Source organism: Salvia hispanica, chromosome 6, assembly GCF_023119035.1.
Source record: "Salvia hispanica cultivar TCC Black 2014 chromosome 6, UniMelb_Shisp_WGS_1.0, whole genome shotgun sequence".
NCBI lineage: Eukaryota > Viridiplantae > Streptophyta > Magnoliopsida > Lamiales > Lamiaceae > Salvia > Salvia hispanica.
The window spans coordinates 46,302,193-46,328,765 of NC_062970.1; the positions used below are offsets into that span (position 1 = coordinate 46,302,193).

The 26,573-nt window shown below is 35.8% G+C and overlaps 4 protein-coding genes, 1 long non-coding RNA gene and 1 pseudogene across 6 annotated transcripts; all 6 read left to right on the forward strand.

Annotated features, from left to right (window-relative positions):
- The first annotated feature begins 986 nt into the window (after positions 1 to 986).
- On the forward strand, positions 987 to 2,282 carry LOC125195557 (receptor-like protein EIX1). Its single transcript, XM_048093696.1, has one exon. It carries the CDS (start codon positions 987 to 989, stop codon positions 2,280 to 2,282), a length of 1,296 nt encoding a protein of 431 aa, XP_047949653.1.
- Positions 2,283 to 3,266: 984 nt separating this feature from the next.
- LOC125195558 (receptor-like protein EIX1) lies at positions 3,267 to 5,733 on the forward strand. The gene is made up of 2 exons (XM_048093697.1): positions 3,267 to 4,411; positions 4,572 to 5,733. The coding sequence occupies exons 1-2, from the start codon at positions 3,267 to 3,269 to the stop codon at positions 5,731 to 5,733; spliced, it is 2,307 nt and encodes a 768-aa protein (XP_047949654.1).
- Positions 5,734 to 7,458: 1,725 nt separating this feature from the next.
- LOC125195559 lies at positions 7,459 to 15,077 on the forward strand (annotated as a pseudogene).
- A 7-nt stretch (positions 15,078 to 15,084) lies between these two features.
- LOC125193793 lies at positions 15,085 to 15,664 on the forward strand. The gene is made up of 2 exons (XR_007171631.1): positions 15,085 to 15,300; positions 15,469 to 15,664. It is a non-coding gene; the product is annotated as an uncharacterized LOC125193793 (long non-coding RNA).
- Positions 15,665 to 17,191: 1,527 nt separating this feature from the next.
- LOC125193521 (receptor-like protein EIX2) lies at positions 17,192 to 23,532 on the forward strand. Of its 2 annotated transcripts, none has more exons than XM_048091336.1 (2): positions 17,192 to 19,548; positions 23,330 to 23,532. In XM_048091336.1, the coding sequence occupies exon 1, from the start codon at positions 17,215 to 17,217 to the stop codon at positions 19,531 to 19,533; it is 2,319 nt and encodes a 772-aa protein (XP_047947293.1). In that variant the 5' UTR covers positions 17,192 to 17,214; the 3' UTR covers positions 19,534 to 19,548; positions 23,330 to 23,532. The 2 variants fall into 2 exon arrangements, with proteins under 2 accessions (XP_047947293.1, XP_047947292.1); XM_048091335.1 differs by lacking the exon at positions 23,330 to 23,532 and adding an exon at positions 19,745 to 19,947.
- Positions 20,227 to 26,263, forward strand: LOC125195560 (receptor-like protein EIX2). Its single transcript, XM_048093698.1, has 5 exons — positions 20,227 to 20,320; positions 20,996 to 21,962; positions 22,404 to 23,077; positions 24,233 to 24,421; positions 24,633 to 26,263. The coding sequence occupies exons 1-5, from the start codon at positions 20,227 to 20,229 to the stop codon at positions 26,261 to 26,263; spliced, it is 3,555 nt and encodes a 1,184-aa protein (XP_047949655.1).
- The last annotated feature ends 310 nt before the right edge of the window (positions 26,264 to 26,573 follow it).

Below are 26,573 nucleotides of genomic sequence, written 5' to 3' on the forward strand. Positions count from 1 at the left end.
AGTAGAGAAGAGTTCTTGGGTAGAAATTGCAGAGTAATGCAAGGTCCGGCAACTGATCCGTCAAGAGTTCGAATGGCGAGAGAATCCTTTGAGAACAACCATTGGAACTCATTTAATCTACATCCTACGTGTGATCTAATTGGGAGAAATGCTTTGGAAAGTGTGTCTGTTATTGGCTGTCTTGAAGACATAATGTGGACCGGGTACTGCAAATTTTGAAGGAAAGAAAGATCTTCTCCTGCTACATTGAATCTACGAAGGCAGGATACGAGTTTGGTTGTTCTTATTTTGCCTTCCACCTTGAGGGCAAGGTGGTTTTCAACGGTGGGAGAGTTGATAGGGCCCTCGATCTAGCAAATCTCGCTAAAGATCTTCCTCAATATTCCTTTCTTTATTTTAGCATATCTCTTATTTTAGTTATTTATCTTTAGTTATTTTGCATATCTTCTGTAATCTTTTATTTTAATTATCTTGCTTGATTAGCAAGATAGGTTTAGGATTTAGAATTCTATAAATAATAGAATTCTATAGTATTTTGCTCTATTGAGAATTAAGAAATAAAATACTTCTTTTCTCATTCTTGTTCCAAAACCCTAGAACTTCAACTAGGGATTATCTCTTTTGCTCCGTTAAATCTTCGTGTGCTCTACAAATCTCTTGATAGGGAACTTAAACCCTATCACCTTACCAACCTGTGCTCACTTGATCTCTCGTATAACTCTTTGAAAACTGAGAATCTTGATTGGCTTTCAAGTCTCTCTTTGTTGTCTTCACTTGATCTCAGTCAAATCAATTTGAGTCATACCAACTGGTTACACCAAATCCTAAATCTTCAATTCCTGCATGAATTGCATTTGGTATCATGTAACATAAGTGTTGGCAAGCCTTCTCTTAACTCTTCTTCTTCTACATCTCTTTCCATACTTGGTTCTGTATTGGAATCACTCGAAATACTAAACTTGTCTTCTAATCAACTCAATGGATCGATGCCAGACCTGAGAGCATTTTCTTCATTGACACAACTGAACCTTTCGGCTAACAACTTTACAGGTTCCATTCCTGTAAGTGTTGGCCAACTCGCCAAGCTTCAACTTCTAGATCTTTCTCATAATTCTTTGGAAGGTTTAGTCTCAGAATCCCACTTCATCAAGCATGATAAGTTAAACACACTTGACTTATCCTTCAATTCATTGATCTTCGATATTCCCCTTGATTGGAGCCATCTTTACCAGTTGAAAACACTATACTTAGCTAGGTGCAATGTGGGTCCATATTTTCCGAAATGGATCCGGTTTCAAAGGAATTTGTCATTTCTTGATCTTAGTGGTGCCAATATAGCAGATGAAGCCCCAGAGTGGTTTTGGAATTCGTTCTCTTTATTACAGAACTTATATCTCTACGACAATCAAATATGGGGTACAATTCCGAATCTATCGTTCACCTCCATCGAGTTCATGGATCTTAGTGTCAATCATTTTTCAGGTTCCATACTATTATTTCCTGCCAATGCAGATCGTATTTACTTGAGTGGAAATATGGTCAGTGGTTCAATTTCATCTATTTGCAAAACTCACCTCATCTCAGATAATCAGTTGTCAGGATTTCTTCCCAACTGCAGGAGCATATTCCCAACTTGCACACTCCCCATTTGGTTAACAACAGTTTTTTCGGGTGAAATTCCCGCCTCTTTTGGCAATTTACGAAACTTCGTTTCACTGCATATGCATGGCAATAATTTATCTGGTGAGTTGCCTTACAATTTGAGACATTGCCAGGAATTGAGATTCATTGATCTTGGAGGGAACAATTTGAATGGAGAGATCCCGACTTGGATTGGCCGGTTGTATAACATGCAATATCTAATCCTTCGTGGAAATAAATTGCATGGTAGTATTCCTATTGAGATATGTCATCTTACTAATATTCATGTTTTGGATTTATCCCTAAACAACCTGTCTTCGATAATACCTGGTTGCTTCAACAATTTCACTACATTGGCTAGTAAGAATGCTTCAAATCTCGATATACCTTGTTTTGGTTCGATATACTTTGGAAATTTATCCTTTCATTGGAAAGGTCGTGATTTAGAATACAAGGGAAATCTTGGGTTTCTTAAACTCATTGATTTTTCAAGCAATGGATTGATAGGCAACATTCCAAAATCATTTGCCCACTTGAGGGGATTAAAATCCTTGAATCTATCAAGAAATAGTTTGTCTGAATATATAATTCCTAATATTGGTAAAATGGAGATGCTAGATTCTCTTGAACTGTCATCATAAATCCGGGGGTAAACATGAATGAAAAAGAAGGCAACAACTTCTCATTTATAGAGGAAGTTGGTATATCAATGGGCTTTGGTTTTATCTTTGGATTTTGGGGAGTTGTTGGTTTATTCATATTGAAGAAATCATGGAGAATTGCATTCTTCAATTTTTTTTGATGCGGTTGGAGATTGGCTCTACGTTAAGATTGTTGTGTTTGTATCCATATGGAGACGAAGCTAAAATAAAGGTAATTGTAATTACATTTCATGCTTAAATACATATGTACGTTAATTGTTGCAATTGAGATGTTGTTTTTTGAATTATAACATTCCCATTTTCTCTCAGTGGTGAAACTACGCGTTTCAACGTTGAATCAAGATGAAGAAACTCATGGATATGTATATTTATAAGTTATTGTAATTTGGATTGGTTTCTTTTTTCTTTGCTCAATTTGGATTGGTTTCTTTTTCTTTGCTCAATTTTGTGAATAGGGCATATGTATTCCATTTTTATATAATTAAACATATACTATTAGTTAACGTAGAAAAAAATATTTATATTTATATATAGAAGATTTTATCCCTACATATTGGAACCCACAAACCACATGATTGATTACCAACGAAGCTGATTAGTCATATTCAAGCACTAGCTTTTATTATTGAATATCAATTATTCTTCTGCACTTGGAGAAACTTCATTTGATTAGTCATACTCTTTAATCAAACATCAAAATCACACCCCTAAAATAATATACAACATGTAGAAATAAAAGACTTACATATGTGGTCCATAAGGTTCTTCAACTTCTTACTTTATCTTTTCTGTTAATTTATTTTGAAAAATCTTCAAAGAATCTTCCTTTATTTCTTGTTCCATCCTTCAAAGTTGACTAGTAGGTAAATCACCTAAGCATGTTAGGTTTTAAATTTTTCTTTACCTATTTAAACCGTTTCATTTGGAGCATCCCACAAATATAATTCACTTCCATATATCAATATGATTTTTGATAAAAGAATTGCAATCAAATTTGTTCTTGCTGTTCTTTTCTGTGTGTTTGTTTCGGGAGATTCGGAAGTGAGATGCGTAGAGAGGGAGAGAGAAGCTCTTCTAAGCTTCAAGAATGGCCTCATCTACGAGCATGGCCATCTCTCGTCGTGGCAAAGCAACGAGTGCTGCAAATGGTATGGTGTCGAGTGCAGCAACGCCACCGGCCATGTCATCAGCCTCCAGCTTAATGGTGTGAATTTGAGAGGTAAGATTGGCTCTTCGTTGCTTGAGTTGCATCATTTGAATTCTCTTGGCCTCAGTTGGAATGATTTTGGAGGCATTCCGATCCCGGAATTCATTGGTTCCATGAAACAGTTGCAACACTTGTATCTTAGGAGTTCTAACTTTTCCGGGAATGTTCCTCCTCAGATAGGGAACCTTACCAACCTACGCTCACTTGATCTCTCGTATAACTCTCTGAGGATTGAGAATCTCGATTGGCTTTCAAGTCTCTCAGTGTTGTCTTATCTTGATCTAAGTCACATTGACTTAAGCCATGCCAATTTGTTAGAACAAGTCACAAGTCTTCAGTTTCTACATGAATTGCACTTGGCCTTCTGTAACATTAGTGTTGTCAAGCATTCTGTTTCTCACCGGAGCCTTACCAAACTACGCTCACTTGATCTCTCGTTTAACTCTTTAAGTCATACATCTATATTTATATTTGCTTCTGTGTTGGAGTCACTAGAAATATTGAATCTGGAATATAATCAACTCAATGGATCAATACCCGACCTGAGAGCATTTTCTTCATTGAAAGAATTGTACCTTTCCGGGAATAACTTGACCGGCTCCATTCCTCTAAGTATTGGCCAGCTCTCGGAGCTTCAAGTTCTAGACCTTTCTTATAACTCCTTGGAAGGTTTAGTCTCTGAATCCCACTTTATCAACCTTGATAAGTTAAAGACACTAGATTTATCCTTCAATCAACTGATGTTGGATATTGCCCCTGATTGGAGTCCTCCTTTTCAGTTGAAAACTATATCTTTAGCTGGGTGCAGTGTGGGCCCGTATTTTCCAAAATGGATCGGAACACAGAGGAATTTGTCATCCCTTGATGTCCATGGTGCCAATATAACAGATGAAGCCCCAAGGTGGTTGTGGACTACACTTTCCTTTATTACAACACTTATATCTCTCCGACAATCAAATAAGTGGTACAGTTCCGGATCTCTCAACCACCTCCATCTTGCACATTGATCTTAGTAACAATCAATTCTCAAGTCATATACCATTATTTCCTACTAATATTAGTGGTGTTTACTTGGGTGGGAATATGTTCAATGGTTCACTTTCATCTATTTGCGAAACTCACCATGATAACCTTAGAGCCCTTACCCTTTCAAATAATCAGTTGGCAGGAGAGGTTCCGAACTGCTGGGAGAAAATGCCCAACTTGCTCTCCCTCAATTTGGCAAACAATACTTTTTCGGGTGAAATTCCCGCCTCTCTGGGCGCTTTAGGGTACATTGTTGCACTGCAGATGCATGGTAACAATTTATCGGGTGAGTTGCCTTACAGTATGATCCTTTGCCAAGAATTGAGGTTGATTGATGTTGGAGGGAATATGTTAACAGGAGAGATCCCCACTTGGATTGGCCATATGTATAAAATGCTTTTTTTAAACCTCCGTGGAAATAAATTGCATGGCAGTATTCCTTCCCAGATATGCAATCTTATTAGAATTCAAGTTTTGGACTTGTCGATAAACAAGTTGGATTCGATAATACCTGATTGCTTCAACAATTTTACTGCCTTGGCCAGTACGAATATCATATATTATGATCTATATCTTTTTGGTACAAATTTTGATATTATGGACGAAAATAAGCAGGGTGGATATTCATCGTTTCAATGGAAAGGTCAGCAATTGGAATACAAGAAAAATCTCGGGCTTCTCAAACTCATTGATTTTTCAAGCAATAGATTGATCGGCAACATTCCAAAATCATTTTCTGACATGAGGGGATTAAATTCCTTGAATCTATCGGGAAATAGTTTGACCGGGAGTATAATTCCTGACATTGGTCAAATGGATATGTTGAATTCTCTTGATCTATCACACAACCGACTCTCTGGTAACATACCAACGAGTTTGGCAGAAATATACTCTCTTGGCTTTCTTGATTTGTCAAACAACAACTTGTCCGGGAAAATTCCAGCAAGTACTCAACTTCAAAGCTTTAATGCTTTGGCTTATGCCGAAAATGATGGACTCTGTGGCGACCCTCTGCCAAAGTGCCCTGAAGATAGCTTGAAGCCACACGCCACTTCACCCGGGGAAAACATGAATGAGAATAACGACATCGACTTCTCATTTATGCAAGGATTTGGCCTATCAATGGCCTTTGGTTTTGTTTTTGGATTTTGGGGGAGTTGTTGGTTTATTCTTCAACATGCTGGATATTGGTCCTAAGTCAAGACTTCTGTGGTTGTATCTGGATATTTATTTTCTTTTGTTGTGAATTAGGTATATGTACTTATCACTTTGTTTTTTGTAGCATTATGTCTACTTTCATTTGTAGACTTTGTGTTAGGTTTGTAAAGTTTTTTCTTTTCAAAATGGATGTTTGTGTTTTTTGTATACTAAGGCGAATACATTCCAATAAGATATAGTGTGCCCGATTTTTTTCAACTAGATCATATTGGATTCGACCATGTTTGTCTTTATAGCGTGTCGATTCACTGCAAGTTGCATAAGAAAAAAAGAAAGTACTCGCAACAAAAAATATATCAACTTCAAATTATGATTGGACATTCTCTTCCAATATTTTCATGGTAAAGTATCTTAACTCGGTCAGTACGATGATAGTTTCTGGTAAAGTCTTCGCTCCAAAATCTTCCATGTCGAGTATTTTGAGTAGTTCAAAACTCTTCCAATAAGACGAGCTAGCACCGTCTAAATAGCCACCACCTCCATGTAAGATGAGAGATATAAGATTTTCATCCAATTCATGATACAGTTCCAATAACTTCAATGATTCACTTGGCCAGCAATATCCAACACGCTGTACAACAATCTATAAATTGTTGTGTAGCGTTTATAATATTATTGTATAAGTGGTTTCACGGTGTCACTTTAAAAAGGATTGTCATTTTAACACAAAACTACTCCAACTTCCTCTTTCTCTTTATTTAATCTAGTTCAGCTTTAGCAATAAATCTTCAGTCCAATCATAGAATTAATACACCAGCCCAAACCATAATTGAGTCAACCGGCCCAAACTCAAGAAAATTGGCCCAATTCTCTTCTTTTCCGTCCGCCCCCATTTATGTACGTACAGAACGCGTTATATCCAACTCTACCCACAATTCACACGGCCATTAATTTTATCACATGATTGGTGTTTTTAGTGATTTATATGTATGAATTATGATGAGTGGGTAAGAACAATTGCATGTGTGAGCCCAATTTTCCTTCTTCATGTTTTTGGCCTTAAGCGCTATTTTCTTCCTCTTTATATGGAACCCACAAACAAAGACTGATCTGATTCCCTACATAGCTAATTAGAGCATAGCTGGGAAGAGCAGCATCCATGCCCTTTGGCAAGAATATGGATGTGGGCCTTGACCCACTTTTGTTCTTTTTTTACTGTTTGCTCTTCCGTAAGAGCACGACACCCACATCCATACTCTTCCCGCAAGAGCACAAGGATCCCACTATTTTATTGTTCAATTTAAATACTTCAGTTACTAAAAACATTTTCACAATATTAAAATGTATTAAAAATACTCGAAATACTATTACAAATTACTAATAAATTAAATATTACATAATTAAATTCATAATAAAAAAAATTGAAGTACGAATGAAAGATAATTTGATGTAAAGAATGGGTAATGAATGTTAGTATTTATAAATGATTTAGGGATAATTTTAAATAAAATAATAAAAAAAGTTTGAAAAAAGGGTAAAAAAACGGCTATATTTTTGGTAATCTGAAAATATTTTTTTTCTTTTTTCCGTATTGTTTTGTATTTTTTTACTTCATTTTCTTGTTCAGTCCTTCAAAGTTGACTAGTATGTAAATCACCTAAGCAAGTTAGATTTTATTTTAAGGACTGTATCAATTTATCTTTACCTATTTAAACCGTTTCATTTGGAGCATCCCACAAATATAATTCACTTCCATATATCAATATGATTTTTGATAAAAGAATTGCAATCAAATTTGTTCTTGTTGTTCTTTTCTGTGTGTTTGGTTCGGGAGATTCAGAAGTGAGATGCGGAGAGAGGGAGAGAGAGGCTCTTCTAAGCTTCAAGAATGGCCTCATCTACAAGCATGGCCATCTCTCGTCGTGGCAAAGCGACGAATGCTGCAAATGGTATGGCGTCGAGTGCAGCAACGCCACCGGCCACGTCATCAGCCTCCAGCTTAATGGTGTGAGTTTGAGAGGTAAGATTGCCTCCTCATTGCTTGAGTTGCATGAATTAAACTCTCTTGGCCTCAGTTGGAATGATTTTGGAGGCATTCCGATCCCGGAATTCATTGGTTCCATGAAACAGTTGCAACACTTGTGTCTTAGGAGTTCTAACTTTTCCGGGACTGTTCCTCCTCAGATAGGAAAACTTACCAACCTACGCTCACTTGATCTCTCGTATAACTCTTTGAGGATTGAGAATCCCAATTGGCTTGCAAGTCTCTCTTTGTTGTCTTATCTTGATCTGAGTCACATCGACTTAAGCCGTACCAACTTTTTAGAACAAATCACAAGTCTTCAGTTTCTACATGAATTGCACTTGGCATTCTGTAACATTAGTGTTGTCAATGTCAAGCCTTTCTGTTTCTCCTCGGAGCCTTACCAACCTACGCTCACTTGATCTCTCGTTTAACTCTTTAAGTCATACATCTATATTTATATTTGCTTCTGTGTTGGAATCACTAGAAATATTGAACCTGGAATATAATCAACTCAATGGATCGATACCCGACCTGAGAGCATTTTCTTCATTGAAAGAATTGTACCTTTCCGGGAATAACTTGACCGGCTCCATTCCTCTAAGTATTGGCCATCTCTCGGAGCTCCAAGTTCTAGACCTTTCCTATAATTCTTTGGAAGGTTTAGTCTCCGAATCCCACTTTCTCAAGCTTGATAAGTTAAAGAAACTTGATTTATCCTTCAATCCATTGTTGTTGAATATTTCCCCTGGTTGGAGTCCTCCTTTTCAGTTGCAAACTATATCTTTAGCCGGGTGCAATGTGGGCCCATATTTTCCAAATTGGATCCGAACACAGAGGAATTTGTCATCCCTTGATGTCCATGGTGCCAATATAACAGATGAAGCCCCAAGGTGGTTGTGGACTACACTTTCTCTATTACAACACTTACACCTCTCCGACAATCAAATAAGTGGTATAGTTCCGGATCTCTCAACCACCTCCATCTTGCACATTGATCTTAGTAACAATCAATTCTCAAGTCATATACCATTATTTCCAACCAATATTCGTGGTGTTTACTTGGGTGGAAATATGTTCACCGGTTCACTTTCATCTATTTGCGAAACTCGCCATGATAAACTTAGAGTCCTTATCCTTTCAAATAATCAGTTGGCAGGAGAGGTTCCCGACTGCTGGGAGAAAATGCCCACGTTGCTCTCCCTCAATTTGGCCAACAATAGTTTTTCTGGTGAAATTCCTGTCTCTCTGGGCTCATTAGAGTACATTGTTGCACTGCAGTTGCATGGTAATAATTTATCGGGTGAGTTTCCTTACAGTAGTATGATCCTTTGCCAAGAATTGAGATTGATAGATGTTGGAGGGAACATGTTAACAGGAGAGTTCCCCACTTGGATTGGCCAGATGTATAAATTGCAATTTTTAAACCTCCGTGGAAATAAATTGCATGGCAGTATTCCCCTCGAGATATGCAATCTTACTCAAATTCAAGTTTTGGACTTGTCGATAAACGAGTTGGATTCGATAATACCTGATTGCTTCAACAATTTTACTGTCTTGGCCAGTAAGAATACCACATATTATGATCTATATCTTTTTGGTACAAATTTCGATACCATGGACGAAAATAAGCAGGATGGGTATTCATCGTTTCAATGGAAAGGTCAGCAATTGGAATACAAGAAAAATCTCGGGCTTCTCAAACTCATTGATTTCTCAAGCAATAGATTGATCGGCAACATTCCAAAATCATTTTCCGATATGAGGGGATTAAATTCCTTGAATCTATCAGGAAATAGTTTGACCGGAATTATAATTCCGGATGTTGGTAAAATGGAGATGCTGAATTCTCTTGATCTATCACACAACCGACTCTCTGGCAACATACCAACGAGTTTGGCAGAAATATACTCTCTTGGCGTTCTTGATTTGTCGAATAATAATTTGTCCGGGAAAATTCCAGCAAGTACTCAACTTCAAAGCTTCAATGCTTCGGCTTATGCTGGGAATGATGGACTCTGTGGCGACCCTCTGCCAAAGTGCCCGGAAGATAGCTTGAGGCCACATGCCACTGCACCCGGGGAAGACATGAATGAGAATAACGACATCAACTTCTCGTTTATGCAACGATTTGGCCTATCAATGGCCTTTGGTTTTGTTTTTGGATTTTGGGGGATTTGCTGGTTTATTCTTCAACCTGTTGGATATTGGTTCTAAGTCAAGACTTGTGTGGTTGTATCCAAATGGAGATGAATTAGAAAATTAGGTAATAATAGGTATATGTACCTACCACTTTGTTTTTGTAGTATGATGTTTGCTTTCATTTGCAAACTTTGTGTTGGTTTGTATGATTTTTTCTTCGAAAAATGGATGCTTAATACTTTGCAATAAGCAACAATGTGCACGCCACGATTTTTTCAACTAGATCATATTGGATTCGACCATATTTGTCTTTATTGCGTGTCGATTCACTGCAAACTACGTAAGAAATACATCATTTTAGATTGGCACGGATTTTAAGGCGTAATTAGTAAAGGAATAGAGAGAAAAAACAGTTGAACTATTGTAGGAGAGATGATGGGTCCATAAATGATAAAGAAATAGAGAAAAGGAAAAGATTTTCATAAATGAATATCAGACTATTTCTATTCGATAGTAAAAAGTAAATTCAATCTATTTTTTCGTAGGGTGAAAGGAATACTCTTCTGGGACAAACGAAATATGTAAGTAAAATAGTTTCACAGAAAAAGTCTTCGCTCCATGGAATAATAGAAAAAGCCAGTTATGATGGGCTTTCGCCCTTCCAAATCGGCCCATGTCGCTTTAGTGTATGCCTTAGAGGCCCTTGACTATGGGTACCGAGCATGATTCTAATTGTTACCAAAATTATTTCAATAAAGACAAAAGGGTCGAATGTATCATACTCCATCTCTGTTAATTGTTCCACTTTTTTAATCAATCTCAGTTTTAAAAAATTATTTAACTTTATTAAAAAAATAAAAAAAAATTAGTGAAATAGTACAAATTTTTAAAGACGAGCGAAAAAGGAAATATGTAATGAATTTTCAGAGACGGAGGGAGTACCATTTTGATCTTACTCGCCAACGGCAACATATAGTAAATTCTTCATTCCATTGATGAGTAAATATCCATGTAGCATCACGAATTATCATTCAATTAATTTTGTAATTTTGGGTAGTTATAATTTAGTCAACCATCGCTTTTCAGTTTTGTATTTTTTTTCATTGATTAAATTTTTTTCTTTTAGTTCGTCCTGTAAAATTATACACTTCTAAATTAATCTAACTAAACACAATTTACAATTAATAATATAGACCCCCACTATCTATTAATACTATTTACACTATTTATTCTTTATCCTCTCTTACTTACTTTACCCTTTGTTCATCAAAACTCGCGGCCCTTTTAAAGTTTATATTTTTGAACGAATGGTATAACTTACGCGTCATTTTTTTATTTTGTCTTTTCAGTTGACTTCCAAGTCGTCTAAACATGTTGGATTATACTTTAGGAAATGTATCATTATGTATTCCCTATTTAAACGTTACAATTATAACAAATTCAATGGAGTATCCAACAAATACACTTCTAAGCTTCCATACATGAATATTATTTTTGATAAAAGAATAGCAATCAAATTTCATGCAATCAAACGTTACAATTGAAGTTGATTGATGTTGGAGGGAACAAGTTGATAGGAGAAATCCCTACTTGGATAGGCCAGATGTATAACATGCAGTTTCTAAACCTTCGTGGAAATAAATTGCATGGTAGTATTCCTCCCCGGATATGCCATCTTACTAATATTCAAGTTTTGGATATATCGATAAACAACTTGTCTTGGATAATACCTGATTGCTTCAATAATTTTACTCTCTTGGCTAATAAGAAGACTACCTGATTGCTTCAATAATTTTACTCTCTTGGATAATACCTTCGTGGAAATAAATTGCATGTCTTGAAAATATGGAACTGAACATGATACTAAAATTATTAACTGAAAGATCCTGTCAAAAAATCATAAAGTTTGGTCAAATCATGTCAATCTTGTAATTTTATAAGAATCTCATGAAAATTGTAAACTCGGATAAGTGTTAGTATATTGTTTTCAACTATTAATTCTAAATTTTTTTTTTAAAAAAAAAAAAACAATTCACTTTCACAAGGATATGAAGCGCACTTAATTGGTAAAAACCTTTCATTTCATTATAGATGAGATTATCTATGTATATTATCATCAAGAGCTATCATTCGACTAAAAAAATATATAAAAAAAAAACTCGTTAGAGATGTTTTTCAATGCATTTATGGATGCTAATTTATGATTTTAAATATACCACCACCGCTTTTAAAAAAATATCCTTATTATTGGTGTCCCAACTAAAATTAAAGGACGCAAATCAAAATTGTCCTTAAAAATCAAAAAATTAGATTAATTTATCAATAATTTCAGGACACTTTCTTTTGCCAAGTAATTGCATCTCGATTTTTTATCCCTGAAAAATTCAGTTATAGTAAATTCAGTTATGAGAAAATCATGTACAATATGTAAAATTACATTCGTCTCCATTTAATTGATGACAAATGTCTAAGTTTATAATCATCTCGAATTATCTTTAAATTTCTTTTATTGATTTTTAGTGATCATAATTGAGTCAAGTCAGTCAACCGTCGCTTTACTTTTTTTTTGTCATTTTTTCATTGATTTTCGACGCAATTCTTACGTTGATTTTTTTATATGTGGGAAATTCTTGTCATTTTAAACAGTCACCAATAATTCTCTGTTATCATAACTTTTATTATCTTCAAGGAAAATTTATATTTGCGATTATAACTTAGTCATGCGTTACTTTCTTAGTTTAGCTTTTTCCACGTGTACGCAATTTAAATTTCATTATAGGATTTGTTTCATTCGATCTTTACCTATTTAAACCGTTACGCTTTGGACAATGTAGTATCACACAAATACACATCACACACATAATATCAATGAAAGAGAGTATGATTTCTTTCAAAATAAGATCAATCAAATTTTCTCTTGTTGTTCTTTTTTGTGTGTTTGTTTCTGGAGATGCAGAAGTGAGATGCATAGAGAGGGAGAGGGAAGCTCTTCTAAGCTTCAAGAATGGCCTCATCGATGAAGTATGGCTATCTCTCGTCGTGGGGAAGCGAAGAATGTTGCAAATGGCATGGCGTTGAGTGCAGCAACACCACTCGCCATGTCATCTCCATCAAACTTAATGAATGTTGGTGGATTGCAAGGTGAGGTTCGTTCTTCACTGCTTGACTTGCATCATTTAAATCATCTTGACCTGAGTGATATTGATTTTGGAGGCATTCCAATTCCAAAATTCATTGGTTCCATGAATCAACTACGAGATTTGTATCTTAGTAGGTGTAACTTTTCTGGGAGCATTCCTCCTCAGTTAGGGAACCTTACCAACCTACACTCACTTGACCTCAGTTGGAGGCATTAATGATTTTGGAGGCAGTGGTAATGATTGGAGGCATTCAAATCCCAGAATTCATTGGTTCCATGAAACAATTACAATACCTATTTCTTATGAGTTCAAACTTTTCTGGAACCCTTCCTCCTCGGTTAGGCAACCTTACCAACTTGCGTTCTCTTGATCTCTCCATGAATCCTTTGAAGAGTGAGAATCTCGATTGGCTTTCTAATCTCTCTTTGTTGACTTATCTTGATCTGAGTTTCATAGACTTAAATCATACCAATTGGTTACACCAGATCCAAAGTCTCCGGTCCCTAAGTGAATTGTGGTTGAATAATTGTAACATCGGTGGATCAATCCCAGACCTGCAAGCATTTTCTTCATTGACGGAACTATCTCTTCAGGGAAATAGCTTTACAGGCTCCATTCCTCTAAGTATTGGCCAACTCTCCAACCTTGAAGTTCTAGATCTTTCTTCTAATTCTTTGGAAGGTTTAGTCTCTGAATCCCACTTCATCAAGCTTCATAAGTTAAAGTCACTTATTTTAGACTCCAATAGATTGACATGGAATACTGCTTCTGATTGGAACCCTCCTTTTCAGTTGAGTTATGTGTATTTAGGCGGGTTAAATGTGGGACCATATTTTCCAAAATGGATTCAAACTCAGAGGAATTTGGATACCCTTGAGCTCAGTAATGCCAATATAACAGGTGAAGTTCCGAGGTGGTTATGGAATATATCTTCTTTAAGATTCTTATATCTCTAAGATAATCAATTAAGTGGTACAATTCCAAATCTCTCTTCGACCTCCCTCACGTATATGGATCTGAGTAACAATCAATTCTCGGGTTCTATACCAATACTTCATCCCAATGTTGGTCACATTTACTTGAGTGGAAATATGTTCTCGGGTTCAATTTCATCTATTTGCAAAACTCACCACAATCAGCTTGATTTCCTTAACCTGTCAGATAATCAGTTGGAAGGAGAGGTTCCCAACTGTTGGGAAAAAATGCCAAACTTATACTCCCTCAATTTGGCTAACAACAAATTTTCGGGTGAAATTCCAGACTCTCTGGGCACTTTACAATACCTCGCTGCACTGCTGATGCATGGTAATAATTTATCTGGTGAGTTGCCTTACAGTTTGAGACTTTGCCAAAGATTGATATTTATTGATGTTGGAGGCAACAAGTTAACAGGAGAGATCCCCACTTGGATTGGCCATTTGTATAATATGCAATTTCTAAACCTTCGTGGAAATAGATTGCATGGTAGTATTCCTCCCCAAATATGCAATCTCACGGATATTCAAGTTCTGGATTTGTCGATAAACAATCTGCATTCGACAATACCTGATTGCTTTAACAATTTTATTGTCTTGGCTAATAAGAAGACTGCCCCAAGTCCTGAATTATTGTTTTATGCTAATTTCAATGAAAATAAGCTCAATGGATATTCCACATTTCTATGGAAAGGTCAGGAATCCAAATATTGGGATAATCTCGAGCTTCTGAAACTCATTGATTTTTCAAGCAATGGATTAACAGGGGGCATTCCCCAATCATTTTCCGATATGAGGGGATTAAAATCCTTGAACCTATCAAAAAATAGTTTGACAGGATATATAATCCCAGATATTGGTAAACTGAATATGCTAGATTCGCTTGATCTATCGCATAACCAACTCTCTGGCAAGATACCCACGAGTTTGGCAGAAATATACTCTCTCGGTGTTCTTGATTTATCCAACAACAATTTGTCCGGAAAAATTCCAACAAGTACTCAACTTCAAAGCTTCAATGCTTCGTCTTATGCCTGGAATGATGGACTTTGTGGCGACCCAATGCCAAAGTGCCCAGAAGATAGCTTGAGGCCATTCCTCACTAAAAACAAGAATGAGAAAGATGGCCACAACTTCTCATTTATGCAAGAAGTTGGCATATCAATGGGCTTTGGTTTTATCTTTGGATTTTGGGGAGTTATTGGTTCATTCATACTGAAGAAATCATGGAGAATTGCATTCTTCAACTTGTTCGATGTTGTTGGAGATTGGTTCTACGTCAAGATTGCTGTGTTTGTATCCAAATTGAGACGAAACTGAAATACAGGTAACATTAAATACTTCAATTTTTTTTCATCATTCTCAATTTTCTTGAATAGCTAAAGAGTTTCAATATTGCATTAAACACATGTTTAGTCATTATGATTTGGTAATTGAATGCATAATCTATCATTTATTATTCTCAAGATATTATCGAATCTCTCTTTGTGAATAGAGGTGGACAAGCTCGTGGATAGTAGAAGGAGGAAGAACTATATATTGCTTATAAATAGTTTGGGTACCTGAGTTATAGTCTAAGGATTAAGTGTTTTTTCTACTTTTATCAATGTTTGTCATGTATTTTAATTAATGATGATGTAATAATGTAAATGCACTTATTATTGTCAAATTAAGTATTTTACCTTATATCACATATATGTAGATGTTTTTAAATAATATAATGTCACACTTTCCTCCTTTTCATTTGAGTAAGTAAACAATTTTTACAAAATATTGGTGCGACATTTAAACACACAAATTAGCGTTCTTAATAGCATTTAAAAATGTCCATAGCCGTTCTTTTTTTCATGTGGTGTGAGGCGGAAATCAAAATTACATTTAATAAGTATATGATTTTATTCAAATAATATCTTGTATAAAAATTTCTATATTAATGTTTCTAATAATAAAAAAATCTATTTCGGATATTCAGAATTTTTATATTTTTTGAATAAATTTACATTCAATAAAAAATTGTTCTGAAAGCGAAGTCCATAATTGTGATATGCCTTCCTCCATTTCTATAATAGAAGAAGCCCACAGTTATGATGGGCCTAATCTCTTCAAAAGCGGCCCGGACAGCTTTAGGCCCGGCTCGACAGTTTTACAGCTCTACTACCACAAATATTTTAGTGCATATCTTTAATAGTAACTGAACATGGTATTTTTTTTATCATTATCAAAATTATTTTAATAATGTAAAAGGCAAGTCATAAAAAAAAGTTTAATCAAATTATATTTTGTTTTTAATTTTGAAAATTATTTAAATAATCTTTAATAAAATACGTAACATGACTACCAAAAATTCCGATGTTAAGTCACCACCAATAGGTTAAAGTTAAATTATGTTGACTATTCAAAAAAAAATATATGACAACACAAAAAATATGAAGTATATTACAACTTCATTGACTTTATTGAGACCACTTCAACATAATTAGTAAATTCGTTATTTCGTTAATTTGGGCTTCATTCATACTCCAAACTCACCATTTGCATGGAGAGTTCTTATTCGTGGGCCTTTTCAAATTTCATTTTTATAAACTTGCCTTTGAGGTTAATTATCTTAAGCATTATTCAAGAATTAAATAATATTTCAAAAGATTTATATTGAACATTTATTTTAACCTCAAACTTTTGGATCGAAGGCATTAGTAAATTCTTTAATATTTCATCGATGAGAAAAAAATGAAATCTAAACTTTTGGATTGGAAGGTTTTTGTAAATTCAATGTACATTATATCTTCATGCATGTAAAATTAAATTTGTCATTTGATTGATAGAAATATCAAGTATATTATCATCACGAATTATCTTTAAATTTCTTTTGTAGGGTTTTAGTGATTGTGAATTAGTCAACCATCGTCTACTCTTTTGTCTTTTCGTAATTGATTTTCGACGCAATTCTTATTGAATTTTGTTTTATATATGTTGCCATGTTGGAAAGTTCTTTGGTCACTTAAATCCTTGATTTATGTGATATCATAAATTAGCTTCAAAGATATTTGTATTATTTGCGAATATGACTTAGTCAAGCGTTACTTTCTTGTTTTGTTTTTTTCTAATTGATTTGCAAGACGTCACGCAAGTTATATTCCATTTGAGGAATTGAATCATTCTATCTTTATCTATTTAAACCGTTACACTTGAGAAAGGATCATCCCAAAAATACACTTCTCTTCAATACAATAATAAAGAGAGTATGCTTTCTCATAAAACAATATCAATCAAATTTATCCTCATTGTTCTTTTATGTATGTTTGTTTCAGGAGATGCAGAAGTGAGATGCATAGAGAGCGAGAGAGAAGCTCTTCTAAGCTTCAAAAATGGCCTCATCGACGAAGATGGTATTCTCTCGTCGTGGAAAAGCAACGAATGCTGCGAATGGCATGGTGTTGGGTGCAGCACCACCACAAGCCATGTCACCACCCTCAAACTTAGTGGTCTTGATAATGGTGGTGTATTGAAAGGTGATGTTCATTCTTCATTGCTCGAGTTGCATCATTTAAATCGTCTTGACCTCAGTCATAATGATTTTGGAGGCATTCCGATCCCAGAATTCATTGGTTCCATGAAACAATTACATCACTTGTTTCTTAAACATTCTAACTTTTCCGGGAACATTCCTCCTCAGTTAGGGAACCTTACCAACTTACGCTCACTAGATCTCTCATATAACTCTTTGAGTTCTACATCTCATTCCATACTTGGTTCTGTATTCGAATCACTCGAAATACTAGACTTGTCGTATAATCAACTCATTGGATCCATCCCTGACCTAAGTGCATTTTCTTCATTGACACAACTGAACCTTTCGGCGAATAACTTTATAGGTTCCATTCCTCTAAGTATAAGCCAACTCTCAGAGCTTCAAGTTCTAGATCTTTCTCATAATTCTTTGGAAGGTTTAGTCTCTGCATCCCACTTCATCAAGCTTTATAAGTTAAAGACACTTGACTTATCCATCAATTCATTGACCTTTGACATTCCCCTTGATTGGAGTCCTCCTTTTCAGTTGGAAAGTTTATCTTTAGGCGGGTGCAACGCGGGCCTGTATTTCCCAAAATGGATTCGAACTCAGAGGAATTTGGTTTCCCTTGATCTCAGTCGTGCCAATATAACAGATGAAGCCCCGTGGTGGTTGTGGAGTACGTTTTCCTCATTAGGAAACTTGGATCTCTCCGACAATCAAATAAGTGGTGCAATTCCGAATCTCTCATCCACCTCCATCCGTTACATGGATCTTCGTAACAATCAATTCTCAGGCCCTATTCCGTTATTTTCTAGAGTTGCTTCCGATATTTTTTTGTCTGGAAATATGTTATCCGGTTCAATTTCATCGATTTGCAAAACTAGCAATGATAAGCTTCAAACCCTTGTCCTCTCTAATAATCAGTTGTCAGGAGAGGTTCCCGACTGCTGGGAGAATATGCCCAACTTGGAGTCCCTCGACTTGGCTAACAACAATTTTTCAGGTGAAATCCCTCGCTCTTTTGGCAACTTAGACCACCTCGTTGTACTGCAGATCCGCGATAATCACTTATCCGGTGAGTTGCCTTACAGTTTGAGATTTTGCCAGGAATTGTATTTAATTGATATTGAAGGGAACAAGTTAACCGGAGAGATCCCCACTTGGATTGGTGAGTTATACAACTTGCGTTATCTAAACTTTCGTGGAAATAAATTGCATGGCATTATTCCTCCCCAGATATGCCACCTTACTAATATTCAAGCTCTGGATTTGTCGATAAACAATCTGTCTTCGAAAATACCTGATTGCTTCAATAATTATACTCTCTTGAAAACTACCGATCCATATCTTTCTGCTCCAACATATCCAAATAGTACGACGGTAAATAAGCTCTATGGATATTCATCGTTTCAATGGAAAGGTAAGGAATTCGAATGCAAGGAAAATCTCAATCTTCTCAAGCTCATTGATTTTTCAAGCAATAGATTGACTGGGAACATTCCCAAATCAATTTCCAGTATGAGGGGATTAAAATCATTGAATCTATCAAGAAATAGTTTAACGGGATATATAACTCCAGATATTGGTAAACTAGAGATGTTAAATTCTCTTGATCTATCACACAACCAACTGTCGGGCAAGATACCTACAAGTTTGGGAGAAGTATACTCTCTAGGTGTTCTTGATTTGTCAAGCAACAATTTTTGTGGAAAAATTCCAACGAGTACCCAACTTCAGAGCTTCAATGCTTCGGCTTATGCCAGGAATGTTGGACTCTGTGGTGACCCTCTCCCAAAGTGCCTCGAAGATAGCTTGAGGCCATCCACCACAAATCTAGGGGTACACATGAATGAGAGAGACGGCAACAACTTCTCGTTTATGGAAGAAGTTGGCATATCAATGGCCTTTGGTTTTATCTTTGGATTTTGGGGAATTGTTGGTTCATTCATAGTGAAGAAATCATGGAGAATTGCATTCTTCAACTTATTAGATGATGCTGCAAATTGGCTCTATGTCAAGATTGTTGTGTTTGTATCCAAATGGAGATGAAGCTAAAATACTCAGGTAATTTTAACTACTACTCCGTTTTACTTCAATAAATTTTTCCTCATTTTCAATTTTCTCCCATTTAGTGTGAAAAGTTAAAGAATTTTCATATTTCATTAAACATGCTTAGTTATTAATATGATTTTGTAATTGAATGCATAATATGTTGTATTTATTATTCTCACGATATTATCCCATCTTTGTTTCTGAATAGGGGTGGACAAGCTTGTGGATAGTAGAAGAAAGGAGGAAGAACTATGTATTGCTTATGAATAGTTTGGTTCGAGTACTATAGTGTTACAGACTCAATGTCCCACATCGGTTGTAAGAACAACCGGTCATGTTTGGTGTGTAACATATAGTCCATGCATTAAATGTTTTTTCCTACTTTATCAATGTTTGTAATGTATTTTAATTGGTGATAATAGTGTATGTTGTCAAATTTAGTGTGTTTTTTTACTTTTATCAATGTTTGGTGATAACAGTTATGTTGTCAAATTAAGTGTTTTTCCTAAGCCCATTTAGACCTTTTTCCCAAAGCCCATTTCTTTGGACTACAATCATATTTGTTATGTTTGGGCCTGCAAGCCCAATAGTCTTCATAAATTTTCAGCCAACCTTCATATCAATCTACTCCATGTTTTAAGCCCAATTCCAAAAACTGCTCTCACGGCCCAAATCGAGAAAGAATAACAGATGCCCAATCTGAATCTACAAGAGTCTGAATCTGCAAGAGTGAACCAATTATTTGTGCTACTTTGTAAGAATCACGTGAAAATTGTAAACTCAGGTGAAGTTATATTGTTTTCAACAATTAATTCTAAAGAAAAAATTATTTACTTTAACGAGGATAATGAGGCGCACTTAATTGGTAAGACGCTTTCGTTTCATTTCATTGATGAGAAAATCATTACAATTTCCATGCATATACAGTTACATTTATCATTTAATAATAGATGGGGAATATCTATGTGTATCATCATCAAGAATTATCTTTTAATTATTGTGTTGATTTTTAGTGATTATAATTAGGTAAACTTCAATTTACTATATTGTCATTTTCTTCATTGATTTTATTTTTTCTAATTAATTTTCTACGCAATTCTTATATTGAATTTTTTTTATTTGTTGGAAAGTTGTTTTGTCAATTAAAACCCTAGCTATTTTCAGTGATATCATAAATTAACTTCAAAGAATATTTCTATTATTTGCGGTTATAACTTAGTCAAGTGTTACTTTCTTGTTTTGTTTTTTTCTACTTGATTTGCAAGACGTTTACGCTAAGTTATATTTCATTTTAGGAATAGTATCATTCGATCTTTATCTATTTAAACCGTTACATTTGAGAAAGGATTATCTCACAAATACACTTCACTTCCATACAATAATAAAGAAAGTATGATTTCTGATAAAAATATATCAACCGAATTTATCCTTATTGTTCTTTTCTGTGTGTTTGTTTCAGGAGATGCAGAAGTGAGATGCATAGAGAGCGAGAGAGAAGCTCTTCTAAGCTTCAAGAATGGCCTCATCGACGAGGATGGTATTCTCTCGTCGTGGAAAAGCAACGAATGCTGCGAATGGCATGGTGTTGGGTGCAGTACCTCCACTAGCCATGTCACCACTCTCAAACTTAGTAGTCTTGAAAATAAAGGTCGTGTATTGAAAGGTGATGTTCGCCCTTCATTGCTCGAATTGCATCATTTAAATCATCTCGACCTTAGTTTCAACGATTTTGGAGGCATTCCGATCCCAGAATTCATTGGTTCCATGAAACAATTACAACACTTGTTCCTTAAATATTCTAACTTTTCTGGGAGCATTCCTCCTCAGTTAGAGAACCTTACCAACCTACACTCACTTGATCTTTCGTCTAACTCTTTGAGTTCTACATCTCTTTCTATACTTGGTTCTGTATTCGAATCACTCGAAATACTAGACTTGTCTGATAATAAACTCAATGGATCCATCCCAGACCTTAGCGCATTTTCTTCATTGAAAGAACTTCATCTTCTGGGAAATAACTTTACCGGCTCCATTCCTCTAAGTGTTGGCCAACTCTCCGAGCTTCAAGTTCTAGATCTTTCTTATAACTCTTTAGAAGGTCTAGTCTCGGGATCCCACTTCACCAAGCTTGATAAGTTAAAGACACTTGATTTATCCTACAATTCATTGATCTTTGATATTCCCCTTGATTGGAGTCCTCCTTTTCAATTGGAAAGTATAGCTTTAGGCGGGTGCAACGTGGGCCCGTATTTCCCGAAATGGATTCAAACTCAGAGGAATTTGCATTCCCTTGATCTCGGCCGTGCCAATATAACACATGAAGCCCCGTGGTGGTTGTGGAGTACGTTTTCATCATTCGGAAACTTGGATCTCTCCGACAATCAAATAAGTGGTGCAATTCCTAATCTCTCATCAACCTCCATACGGTATATGGATCTTCGTAACAATCAATTCTTAGGTCCTATACAGTCCTTTTCTACCATGGCTTCCGATATTATGTTGTCTGGAAATATGTTATCCGGTTCAATATCATCGATTTGCAAAACTAGCAATGATAAGCTTCATACCCTTGTCCTCTGAGGTTCCCGACTGCTGGGAGAATATGCCCAACTTGCAGTCCCTCGACTTGGCTAAAAACAATTTTTCGGGTGAAATTCCTCGCTCTTTTGGCAACTTAGACCACCTCGTTATACTGCAGATCCGCGATAATTACTTATCCGTAAGCTGCCTGACAGTTTGAGATTTTGCCAAGAATTGTATTTAATCGATGTTGAAGGGAACAAGTTAACTGGAGAGATCCCACCTTGGATTCGTGAGAAATATAACATGCATTATCTAAACTTTCGTGGAAATAAATTTCATGGCAGTATTCCTCGGGGGATATGCAACTTGTCTTCGATAATACCTGATTGCTTCACCAATTCAACTGTCATGGCTAGAAAGAATAGCCAGTTTCCGAATCCTGGTCCATCTATGTTTATTGTAATAATCTCCCAAAATACAGAGGAAAATAAGCGCTATGGATATTCATCATTTCAATGGAAAGGTCATGAATGGGAATACAAGCAAAATCTCGAGTTTCTCAAACTCATTGATTTTTCAAGCAATAGATTGACTGGGAGCATTCCCAAATCATTTTCCTACATGAGCGGATTAAGTTCCTTGAATTTATCAAGAAATGGTTTGACAGGATATATAATCGAAGATATTGGTAAACTGGAGATGCTAAATTTTCTTGATCCGTCATATAACCAACTCTCGGGCAAGATACCTACGAGTTTGACAGAAATATACTCTCTTGGTGTTCTTGATTTGTCGAACAACAATTTGTCCGGAAAAATTCCAACAAGTACTCAACTCCAGAGCTTCAATGCATCGGTTTATGCTGGGAATGATGGACTCCGTGGCGACCCTCTGCCAAGGTGCCCCGGAGATAGACTAAGGCCACCAACCACTAATCATCCGAGGGAAAACACGAACGAAAAAGACGACAATATTGGTCTCTCGTTTATGCAAGAAGTTGGCATATCAATAGCCTTTGGTTTTATTTTTGGATTTTGGGGAGTTATTGGTTCATTCATCATGAAAAAATCATGGAGAATTGCATTCTTTAACTCGTTTGATGCTGTTGGAGATTGGTTCTACGTCAGGATTGCTGTGTTTTTATCCAAATGGAGAAACATGTGAATTATAGGTAATATATTAACTACTACATTTTACTGTAATTTATTAAAATTTTGTAATTGAATATATATTATTGTCAAGATTTTATTTAATTCTTCTTTCTGAATAGAGGTGGACAAGCTCGTGGATAGTAGAAGAAAGGATGAAGAGTTATGTTGCTTATAGATGGTTTTGGTACTTGAATTATAGTACATGGCCTAAGTGTTTTTCCTAAGTTCATCAATATTTGTCATGTATTTTAATTAATGACCATGTAATAGTGCATGTAGTTTGCTACTATTTCCTAATTAAGTGTTTTCCCAATTTTATCAATTTTCGTTATGTATATTAATAAGAGATGATGTAGTAGTCTAATTATTTATGAAATAATTTTTCAATCACATGCTAATCCGAAACTAATTTTGATCATAGTACTTCATCTCTTACGTACATAGTATATCGTTTTTACGTCTGAGATCATTTGCGTTTTGTTCTACATTTCTTCTTAATACATTGTAGTATCACAACTTTGTGACTGGAATTTATTAGTAATTTCTTCATTTCATGCATTGATTAAAAAATCATGCAAAATCTTCATGCTTTTAGGATTAAATTCGCCATTTAACTTAATAAGAAATATCTATGTATAAATGTATATGATCATCACTATCTTATTATCTTCAAAGAATTCAATACTACCCATCAAAAATTAAGAAGAAAATTTCCAACATAATATTAAATGAATCCATGCAATGTTGAACTGACAAATTGATATCATCAAAGATTAAAGCCACAAAGTTTGAACAGAAAATGCCACTAGGAAAAGTCTCACATTAGGTTAGGCCTGCAATAGAATAAATGTCAAATATCTTGACTTTGCATATTTAAACCGTTACACATTTACACATGAGATGACAAAGTATCCCACAAATACACTTCACTTCCATCATCAACAAAGAGAGTATGATTTCATATAAAAGAATTGCAATCAAATTTGTTCTTCTTGTTCTTCTTTTGTGTGTGGTTGTTTCAGGAGATGTGCAAGTGAGATGCATAGAGAGGGAGAGAGAAGCTCTTCTAAGCTTCAAGAATGGCCTCATTGATGAGTATGGCCATCTCTCGTCGTGGCAAAGCGACGAATGCTGCGAATGGTATGGCGTTGAGTGCAGCAACGCAACTCGCCACGTCATCGCCCTCCGACTTATTGGTGTAGCCTCGAGAGGTAAGGTTGGTTATTCGTTGCTCAAGTTGCATCATTTGACTTATCTTGACCTCAGTTGGAATGATTTTGGAGGCCTTCCGATCCCGGAATTCATTAGTTCCATGAAACAAGTGCAACACTAGTATCTCAGGAGTTCTAACTTTTCCGGGACCATTCCTCCTCAGTTAGGGAACCTTACAAACCTACGATCTTTCTCATAATTCGTTGGAAGGTATAGTCTCTGAATCATACTTCATCAAGCTTGATAAGTTAAAGACACTATATTTATCCTCCAATCCATCATTGATCTTGGATATTGCATCTGACTGGATCCCTCCTTTTCAATTGAGTGAAATATCTTTAGCCAGGTGCAATGTGGGTCCATATTTTCCAAACTGGATTCGAACACAGTTGAATTTGTCATCTCTTGATCTTAGTGTTGCCAATATAACAGACGAAGCCCCGAGATGGTTGTGGAGTGCGTCTTCTTCATTAGTGGTCTTATATCTCTCCAACAATCAAATAAGTGGCACAATTTCAAATCTCACATCCACCTCCATTGAGTATATGGATCTTAGTTACAATCGATTCTCAGGTCCTATACCATTATTTCCTGCCCTTGCTATCGAGATTCATTTAAGCGGAAATATGTTCTCGGGTTCAATTTCATCCCTTTGCAAGATTCCTTTCTCTCCCATTTCAGTCCTTTCCCTCGCCCATAATCAGTTTGCAGGAGAGATTTCCAACTGTTGGGATCAAATGCCAATGTTGTACGCCATCAATTTGGCTAACAACCATTTTTCGGGGGAAATTCCTCACTCTCTCGGGACTTTACTTTTCCTCAGAGGACTACAATTGCATGCTAATAATTTATCTGGTGAGTTCCCTTACCATTTGAGACATTGCCAACATTTGCTTATCCTTGACGTCGGAGGGAACAAGTTAATAGGAGAGATCCCCACTTGGATTTGGCAGATGACTGATATAAAAATTCTAAACCTTCGTGGAAATAAATTGCATGGAAATATTCCTCTTGGGATATGCAATCTTACTTTTATTCATGTTTTGGATTTGTCGTTAAACAACTTGTCTTGGATAATACCTGATTGCTTCGAGAATTTTTCTTACTTGACTGATAAGGATAACTTGATGTATGAATCTCTTTTTGATTCATTTTACGGTTTCTATGCAAATAAGCTCTATGGATATTCATCATTTCAATGGAAAGGTAAGGAATCCGAGTATTGGGAAAATCTCAGTCTTCTCAAACTCATTGATTTTTCTAGCAATAGATTAACCGGAAACATTCCCAAATCATTTTCCACTATGAGGGGATTAATATCCTTGAATCTATCAAGAAATAGTTTGACAGGACATATAATTCCAGATATTGGTAAAATGGAGATGCTAGATTCTCTTGATCTATCTCACAACCATCTCTCTGGCCATATACCAAAAAGTTTGGCAGAAATAAGCACCATTGGTGTTCTTGATCTGTCGAACAACCATTTGTCTGGAAAAATTCCAACCGGTACTCAACTTCAGAGCTTCGGTGCATCTGCTTATGCGGGTAATGATGGGCTCTGCGGGGACCCTTTGCAAAAATGCCCTGAAGATCGCTTGAGGCCATCCACCACTAATCCGGAGGAAAACATGAATGAGAAAGATGGCAACATCTTCTCATTTATGCAAGAAGTTGGCATATCAATGGGCTTTGGTTTTATCTTTGGATTTTGGGGAGTTGTTGGCTCATTCATACTGAAGAAATCATGGAGAATTGCATTCTTCAACTGGTTGGATATTGCCGGAGATTGGTTCTTTGTCCGGATTGCTTTGTTTGTATCCAAATGGATTCCAAGGTGATACAATACATGTAATTTTAACTACATTAGTATAAGTACTTTCACTCTGTTTTCTTAGTCTTTTTACTTTTATTGTAAACCTTATATTGGTATATGTGTTTCTATATAGTAAGACAAATGATAAAAGAAACTTACTGAATCATATCACCACTGTCTGCCCAAAGCCCACCTATTTTCAAGGAAACATAAAATGTTAATATGATGCACATTACTATTGAAACGACATAGTTTTGTTCCTAAAAGATGGATTACCTCAAGGCCGAAACATATGACAGGATGCAACACTTGTCCGTACAATCGAAACTCAAGGA